This window comes from Cannabis sativa, chromosome 9 (genome assembly GCF_029168945.1).
Source record: "Cannabis sativa cultivar Pink pepper isolate KNU-18-1 chromosome 9, ASM2916894v1, whole genome shotgun sequence".
Lineage (NCBI taxonomy): Eukaryota > Viridiplantae > Streptophyta > Magnoliopsida > Rosales > Cannabaceae > Cannabis > Cannabis sativa.
Genome location: NC_083609.1, coordinates 43,446,544 through 43,456,268, shown reverse-complemented (window position 1 = coordinate 43,456,268; position 9,725 = coordinate 43,446,544). Strand labels below are relative to the sequence as shown.

Genomic DNA, 9,725 nt, shown 5'->3' with positions numbered 1-9,725 from the left:
AATTTTTTATATATATATTTCTATAAAATCCTCTACAAATTTATTTTTTTTAATATTTTATTCTTTATTATAACCTCTAAGAATACTGATAATTAATATATTGTAAAAGAAATAATATACAGACTAATTAGGATTTTTTCAAATCATGCCCCATAATATCTAATAAATCATAGATTTAACATGTAATAAATTGTGCCCCTAAATTTTAAATTAGCCTAATATATAATTCTTTACAAAATTTCAAAAATAAGAAAAAAATAAGAATAAAGATTATAATGAATTGACATTACTGAATAGATATTAATGTGTTTTATTGTTCATTATTGAATTTTTATTAATGTTATCCTTAAAAAGTTAAAAGTTATTTTAAATTAAGCGTGGCATGTTTCCTAGTTGTAAAATAAATAAATAAAAAAAAATAGATCATTAATCCAGAGAGAAACATATTATGTTAATTACTTCTAAATATATTTTTTGATAAATTTAAAACAGTCTCTATAATGATAAAATTAAATTCTCTCTGCTGCATTGCATATAATTTCTGTGGCCCACAAGGAGGTTCTTTCCCGTGTTGAGGTCAGCTAAGTCATATTCTTGGACAACGTTAGTGAGACATTTATTACGGTTGAGTTGGAGCATTTTTATTAGTCACTACAATAAAATGCTAACAATTTATTGAACCAATGATCCATTTTTAAATATAGATTTCGTCCATTTAAAAGAAAAAATATCAAAAACAAAAATATATACGTACATTTCGCCAATGGCCATAATTGCCTTTTTAATAAAAAAAAAAAATCAATTAACAAGATTTCAAATAAGCTTTTCTTTTTTTAAATAAAAAAATGTAGCTAATTTATTTGAAAATAATGCACACAATCAAACCTCGTGCAGTGGACCACAAAAGTCCACACGCTAACCACAATTTCCCAAATGGTTTTCTCACCTCTGATAACAACAATACACAATTGCTACTTCTCTTTCAATGAGTGGAGTTGGAAATTTTAATTTTGGAAAAAGTGGTAGAAAAAAAATTAAAATCCCTAAATTTAACACATAAAATCAACAGAGAACTGTTGAAAAAAAAAAAACAAAGAGAAGGAGAACAGATCATCCTCAAAGAGAAGAAGAAATAAGTCGTATCCACAATGTTAATCTTTGCTTCTTCAACCACTTTGTGACATATTAGTAAATCTACTCTACTCCAACCTAATTAATTAATTAATCCAACAGTGCTGGAACACGAAACTACCATGATCCATTTCAATCCACATGAAGTTCAGATATATTATTACCATATCTACAAATACGGACTACGTTAGCCTAAGGGAACCTCTAATCTAAATCCTTCAATTCAATATGTTTTCAGATGATCAAATACCTGCCATTGACTTCAGGAGCGAGTCATCATCTTCTTGAACTCCTCAAAATTGACGCTTCCATCACCATCGGCATCGACCGATCTGATCATCCGCTTACAATCACTCAGCGTACACTTCTCTCCCAGACGCTTAAGCACGGAGTGTAGCTCACTTGCGGAGATGACTCCATTCTTATCCAGGTCGTAGAGGTCGAAAGCGTCCTTGAGTTCCTTGTTTCCGGCTTTAGCGTCGGCAACGCAAGAATCGCCGTCCGATCCGGTACCGCAGTGAAACTCGACGAACTCCTGGAGATCAATGTAGTTGTCCCCGTCCTTGTCGATCTCTGACATTATGCGCTTCACCTCGTCGGGGGAGGTACCGGAGCCCAGTGCCTGGAGGACATGCTTAAGCTCATCGCAGGAAATTTTTCCATCGCCATTCTTATCGAACTTGTTGAATATCTTCTGAACCTCTTCCGTTGGTCCAAGCGAGCAAGATCGATTCGAAATCGGTGCTTTTTTAGCCATGTGTGAAGAAGCTTGAATGAATCTCAGATTTCGAGAGCTTTCAATCGCCGATTTCTCTAGGTCTTTTTGAGTGTGAGAGATGTCTCTAGTGTGGTTCTAAACATTTATAGGGAGCGTTTGAAGGCTGAAAACGCGGTTTAAAAAACGCGCTATTTCAAGAAAGAAAAAAAAAAAAGAAATATTTATGTATAATTTAATAAATTCACAAGCCTTCCTTAAAAAAATTAAATGAAAAATTTAACAAGCGTTTTATGCTAAAATTCTTTGAATTCAAATTGATTTTTTTTTTTTAAATTTAAATTTTGTGAAAGAAAAAAAAAAAAACTTTTTCTGAAGGAAATTTGTTTTGTCATTTAAAATAAGGAAAATAAATATTATAAAAGGTAGGTAGTGATTAAGTGCATTACGTATATTAAAAGATTCAGTTAGAGCAGCATCAATTCAATAAACTACCTCTGCAAGAAAACAGGTAACTTGGGAGTGGGTTAAGGAATAGGATGTAGACACGTGTAAAAGAATGAGTGAGAGTCGGTTCATGGGTGTGTTGTGGTGGGGGCATTTAGGCTGAGCTGTTATTTGTTGTGGAAATTCAATTAATATTTAATAGAGTGAGATGAGTTGAGTTGAGTTGAGTTGAGTTGAGGAGAGAGAAGAGATGATTAGGACTCCATACCTGTTCCCGCGTGAATTCAATTACGTGCTTCCTGCTTGGGTATAATACAAGCGCGTTTAGTGCAAGTGGAGATATTCACTCATACACTCAGATATCCCTTGTTAATTACAGTACAGGATTCTTTCTAATACAAGTGGAGATAAAGATGTAACATAACAAAATAATAAACTAACTTCATATATATGCAATGCATGATCTATTTGTATTTGAGCCTCCAATTGTAAAACCATAATAAATACTTTTTTTATTTTAATGAACCTTTTTATTACACGAAAAGGACTACAAAGGGGCTGGCAAATCTGCAATTACAGTAGCACATATGCACGTAAAGGTAACTCCCCCAACCGGATAGGAACACATGGATTTCTCTCTTGATATTAAAGTTTTATTGTTTATTTTTTTGGGAGTATTTTTTTCTTATGTGAGTAGCAATATTAGTAAGCCCTTAGGATAAATAGAAAAATAAAATTATAGAAGGAATTTCTTCTGCTTTTTTTTTTTTTTTTTTTGAGAGAAAGGGAGCCCACTAAAAGGAAAGAAAGTCCATTAAGTCGCAGGGGTCATCGCCTATCCAAACAAAGAATCTCATCTAACCCCGTAGCCCAAAGGTGCCAATTTGTCAGCCAAGGAATTTGCATTACGCTTGATGTGGGCTATTCGAGCTGCCGGGAAGAGAGACAAAGTTTCTTTGATTTGCGAAATGAGATCACCGAAAACTGAGAGATCTTCCTTGTGATGGTGAAGGGCATCAGTGATGGATTTGCAATCCGTTTCAATGACCTGAACTAAAAAGTGTTCGTCGATGCACCAGCGAAGCAGGGAGAGGAGAGCCTTTGCTTCAAGGGTGGCAACCGGGCCCCCGCCGTAGTAGGGCTGAGCGAGAGCGGCCACAACCAAACCTTCACTGTTTCTGATAACTCCACCAAAGCCCACTTTTCCACCAGTCTTAGGAACCGCTGCATCAACATTGAGCTTGAGGAGACCATGGGCAGGGGGAATCCAAGAAGAAGGGGCAGGAACTGAACGAGTGGGACCGATGAAGCTTGGAACTGATGAGGACGCATTATAATCTGCCAAGAAGCTCTGAGCCAGACTAGCGATGGCCTGGGTTTGGTCACAAGGGAGACCTTTGAGGGCTTTGTTCCTGTTAAACCAAATAAACCAAGCAATACACAGAAGAAGTTCCACATCTTTCTTGGGAAAGGATGTATGAACCATATGAGCCAAATCATGAAATAAAATCTTCGATGAGCACGAAAATATATAAGGATAAAAATGCGTACCTTTCCAGACTTTTCGGACACTCTGACAGTAGAACAACGCGTGTGACACTGATTCTTCCTGGTTTCCACAACGGTTACAATCCGGGGATTGTATGATTTTCCTAAAAGCTAGATTTTGGGCAGTAGGGAGGGTCGAGTTTGTGGCTCGGAAGGCAAAATGTTTCACCTTGGCGGGGATAGAAAGATGCCAAAGGGATTTCCACCAAGGCGAAGGGGCGGAGGAAGAAGGGATGTCTGGAGGGGAAGTAGTAGAGAAACTAAGGTAATAACCTGATCTAACAGTGTAAACCCCAGAGTTTGAGGGTTCCCAAATGAGATCGTCCTGGGAAGGGGTGAGGGGAAGGGGAATGGAGAGGATAGTCTGGGCTATGTGGGGAGGGAAACAACTCTGAAGCTTAGTTGTATCCCAAGACATAGAAGAGGTGATGAAAGATGCGACCTTCTCCGGGACAGGGGTTAAGGGAGAAACCTGACGGAAACCCGGAATCCAATGATCCGAAATAGTGCAAGTGTTCTGTCCATTACCGATTTTTGAGATAAGACCTTTGCGAAGCAACTCTTTTCCCCAGCAAATGCTACGCCAAACAAAAGAAGGGGAATGCCCCGTTGAACTGCTAAGGAAGGAGGACTGAGGGAAATATCGGGCAGATAAGATTTTGGACACCGTTGAGTTTGGCTGCTTGAGGATGCGCCAGGCTTGCTTGGCCAGCATAGCCTGATTAAAATGGACCAGAGAACGAAAACCAAGCCCGCCATTCTTTTTGGAATTGCAAAGTTTTTTCCAGCTTTGCCAGTGGGTTTTGGGACGATTATTGTCATTAGAACCCCACCAAAAATTGGCCATGATGGATTCGAGAGAGCGACACGTCGCCACAGGGAGGCGGAAACAAGCCATGCTGTAAGTAGGGATGGCTTGGATGACCGATTTAAGAAGGGTCTCCTTGCCCCCTTTTGAGAAGACTTTATTTCGCCAATTATGAAGATGGCCCCAGACTTTGTCATGAAGATAATGGAACAGTTGTTTCTTCGTTCGGCCAATGTGTTGAGGAAGACCCAGGTATTTCTCAAAAGAAGGACGCACAGGAATCCTCAAAAAATCAGAGATCAAGGTTTGGTCTCGCAACTCCACATTGGGAGAAAAGTACAAGGAAGATTTTTGGAAGTTAACTTTTTGCCCAGTGGCTCTCTCATACACCTCGAGGACCTCTTTGATGGCGTTGCAAAAATTGATGGAAGCTTGACAGAAGAGGAAACTGTCATCCGCAAAGAGCAAGTGAGAAATGGCCGGGGCCCTCCTGGCGACTTTAATGCCAGGGAGGGACTTATCTCTTTCTTTCTGGCGCAGAAGAGAGGAGAAACCTTCTGCACAGGGGAGAAAGAGATAAGGAGAGAGAGGATCGCCCTGACGAATACCTCTGGACGGGGAAACACTACCTAAAATCCTACCATTAAGATTGAATTTGAAAGTAGTCGTGGAGATGCAGGAGAGCACCAAATGGGCAAAGTGGGCAGGGAATTGGAATTTTCGAAGGATAGCATCAATAAAAGTCCATTCCACTCTGTCAAAAGCTTTGGCCATATCAAGTTTGACCGCCATCCAACCTTTTTTGCCCCTAGTCTTGAGTTTTATGGAATGCGCTACCTCCTGAGCAATAATAATGTTGTCCGAAATGAGTCTATCAGGGAGGAAAGCGCTTTGGTTGGGAGAGATCAAGTTGTTGAGAACGAGCTTCAGCCGATTTGCAATAGTCTTTGATATAACTTTGTAGATGGTATTGCAAAGGCTAATGGGACGATACTCAGAAAGGGTGGTTGGTTGTTTGACTTTGGGTATGAGAGTGATGAGGGTTGTGTTGAGAGGGGTAATGTCCCCGTTCTCATTGAGAAAGTTTGCCGCCGCTTTGAGAACATCATTCTTGACCGAGGACCAGTTAGCTTTGTAAAAATTAGAATTAAAACCATCAGGTCCGGGGGCTTTATCCGGGGGAAGCTGAAAAAAGGCTTTTTCAATTTCCTCCAAAGAGAAATCCTCAGCCAGAAAAGATTTGTCTAACTCGGAAAGGGAAATCTCAACTCCTTCCAATGCCTTATCCACCGCTTCCGCCGAGGGATTCGTTGATGTGAACAGATGGTGAAAATGGGATTCCATCTCACTGGTTATGCTCTCTTCATCGGAAGCGATTCCGCCATTGGCCAAGTGGAGCTGTTGGATTTTGTTTGTTTTCTTTCTGTGAGAGGCATAACGGTGGAAAAATTTGGTGTTCTTGTCTCCCTGAGCTAACCATTGGGTCCGCGCACGCTGCTTCCAATAGGTTTCTTCTTTGTAGAGAAGTGAGTCTAACCTAGATTGGAGCTCTTTAATTTTCCGAATGGTGTTGTCATCCCAAACAATGGTTAACAGTTCTAGCTTTTCTTAAGATTTTGATTAGGTCATCCATGAATCTAGTAATGATTTACATTAAGTATACAACCAGTACATCATTCTGAAATTGTATTACCATTGAAGGATTTAGGCAACGACTAGTAACTAATCATCAACATGCAACTCGAAATTTCTGGGGAGGTAAGTTTGGATATAATTCAAAAATCAATTTAATGATCTTTGAACTGCATATCTACTAACTATTTCTCCACCCCTATTAGTTCGCAAGATCTTTAACCACTTACCTTAATGGTTTTAACCATTGCTAGAAATTAATGAAATATTTAAACATTTCAAATTTCTTTGCATAAGGTATAATCTAGAGTTATCGTTTTAAGAATACAACGAAAAACTCATATCCACCCCTGAATGTACATCCATCTGCGAATGAGATGAACTACTTTCAGTGGATATAGGCATATTAACTCTTTGCAGAGATTGATCTTGTCAAATCCACTATGAACAAGATACAAATGCCATAGATTAAAAAATGTGGTAGTGTCTATGATGACATAGGTTTAGTTATTTCAAAGAGTTTTTAGAATACTGCAAGTGGATCCTGGTCACAGAATACCTAACTCATATTCCATACAGTTTTAATCCATTAATAGAAGATGGATATAAACACTTGAGAAAGTGTAACTGTATGTATTCTGGAATTAGAAATATAAGAAAATTTCTATTTGGATTCTAAAATTAAAGTCAAAGACTTAAATTTATACCAAATATAATGAGTAATTCTTTCTTGGACCAGCACTACTAATATAACTCTAAGTCTGATTTGCCCATACAAGTAGGAGATTTCTAAGATTGAGGATTTATATCAATTGGGAATAGAATTTCGGGATTATAATCATAAGCGTCATTTAATTTCTTAAGAGAAAATATAATGACATGAAATGATTTATAGACCATTCATCCAATGATATATTATGGAGCTAATTCGAAATGAATAAGCGAAGAGGAATTAGGATAATTTCGTTTATAAATAAGAATCCAACGATGCTTCGATTAGCGAAAGACAAAGTAATCTTATTTATACAATCTTCTTATTTCATATCGTAAAAATACTAGTCTAAGGTGTCATCAATTGATGAACAGCTAGATGTCGCATATACAATATTTATCTTTCGAGATCTAACACTATTATGTATGTCTAATGGTGAAAATCCATTAGGGATTTATCTCATTAGAAAAACAAACATGTTAGACCAACAATGAAGATTCGAAATTAAACTACAACTTAATAACAGAAAATAACATGGTTCAATATAAATTCATACACAATTCAGAAATTATAAGCATATAGCAAGTAGGAATGACAAGTGAAAATACTAAAACATACAATCCTAAATAATTTCCAAGGTTTTTCAACAAACTGATACAGTGTCCCGTTTAGGCGAGAGTCAAAGCATCATCCATTGAATAGAGTTGTCAGCTCATCTAAAATGATAACCATTCTAGCAACCTTTTATTCGATCAAGATTGGAATTCAGCGTTGTCCCGTTTAGGCGAGAGTCAAGGCAATTCTATCTTATGAGCTTCCACCATTGTTTCATAATTTGCAAGTCAAGTATGGTCGCCACCATTAGGGTGATCCATACCATACAAAACACTTACAAACTACTTATCATGCGAGGTTAAACGGTGCGAAATTGCTAATGAACGTTCCTCCATTAGGGAGGATTACTCACTAAAACAAACGCGGTGTAAAACCCACAATGGAGATCGAATATCTTAATAATAATCAAGCTCATTATTTAAAGTGAGTTGTATTTTCTTTGATTCTCTTTATTTATTCTATTTATTTTAGATATATATTTATTTAATTAAAATTTCTAATTTAGAATGAAAAATTCTAAATATAAATTTTAATTTAATATTTATAAATTTTACTTAGATGGATATGAAAATAACATGAATTATTTCCATCTTAGTAATAATTTCCAATAAATATTTAGAAAAAAATATTTAAGTTGTTACAAAATTAATTTAAATTAATTTACAACTCAAATTTAATTTTCTATAAATATATATTGCATTTCGAAAAATTAAAGTATTTAAGAATACAATTTTCGAAAAATGCATATTAAAATAAAAAAAAATAAACCCTGGAAAAATTATTCTAATTTAATGTTCGCCCAAAATTAATTAATAAAATTAATTTACAACAAAAAATATAATTTTCCTATTTAATTAAATATATAAGAAAAATTTCAAATATTTAAGTATGATGATGAAAATCAACTTAAATATTAATTTTCTATTTAATTAAATACACTAGAAAAATACTTCAAGCAAAAATATCACCTATCTAGATTTTCCTTTGACTAATTAATTCAATTTCTAATAATATACTTTAATTCAATTTATTTTAAATTAATCAATAAATGAAAAAATCATTGATTTAAGTTGATCCAAGAATTAATTAAAATAAATAATTAATTTACATCTTAATCTATTTTTCAAGATAAAATTCGAAATTCTAGCATTTTAGAAATGCAATTTCGAAAATTGATTAATAAAATAAAGAAAAAATATATTTTGAAAATTATTTAAATTTAGTTGAAAAATTAAATTTCAACTAAAAATAATTTTCTATTTAATTAAATGTCATGAAAAAGAAATATTTAAGTATCATGATGAAAATCAACTTAGATATTTAATTTTTCAAATTAATTAAATGTATTAAATTCAAGAAATAAATAATTAAGTGTAGAGAAGGCTTAATTATTAATCTCTAGTTTAATACTAGGAAAAATATACTTAAAATAAATTGTACCAAAATTAATTATTTAAATAATTAATTTCACAATGTATAATATTTTCCTATTTAATATTAGAAATAATAAGTAGTCTAGGAATAACTATCTAGAAAATATCTTATTTGACTAAGTATCTTTTCCACAAAATTTGAAAAAATATCTAATTTAAGTTATACTAGAAAAAATCTAGAACTTAAATATTTTCAAATTTAAATTTAATTAAATATCAAAAATTAAGTTGTAACCACTTAATTCAAAAATATTCCATTTTAAGTTAATATTCGAAAAGATATTAACTTAAAAAATATCTAAAGAATCTTAATAACCAATGCCTAAAATTCCTCAACTTAATTTTGAAATTTGAAATTCAAAAGATATTCAGATTTAAGTTGGTTAGTTGTAGATAACTAAATATCAACTTAAATAGGAATATTTAATGAAAAATTTAAATTAAGCTTCAGAAAGAATCTAGATGGTTATAATTCTATATTTAATTAAATACAAGAAAATACATATAGTTTAGCTTAGAATAAAAAATTCTTTAAACTATATTTTTCTTAAATTAATTTCAAAATAAATGAAATTAATTATGTTGCTAATCAATTTTATTAGGTTAAACTAGTGTAATTAACCTAGTACAGTCATTCAAATCAGGCAAATGGGCCTTCACAATTGGGGTGGTTTGTGTGAGGGG

General features: G+C 34.2%; 1 protein-coding gene across 1 annotated transcript; it reads right to left on the bottom strand.

Moving 5' to 3' along the window:
* Nucleotides 1–755: 755 nt before the first annotated feature.
* Nucleotides 756–2,297, bottom strand: LOC115709487 (probable calcium-binding protein CML23). The gene has a single exon (XM_030637604.2). The coding sequence runs from the start codon at nucleotides 1,886–1,888 to the stop codon at nucleotides 1,394–1,396; it is 495 nt and encodes a 164-aa protein (XP_030493464.1). The 5' UTR covers nucleotides 1,889–2,297; the 3' UTR covers nucleotides 756–1,393.
* Between the last annotated feature and the right edge of the window lie 7,428 nt (nucleotides 2,298–9,725).

Bases quoted from the DNA above. Each gene is read 5' to 3' on its own strand.
- LOC115709487 (XM_030637604.2), bottom strand. From the start codon at position 1,888: ATGGCTAAAAAAGCACCGATTTCGAATCGATCTTGCTCGCTTGGACCA.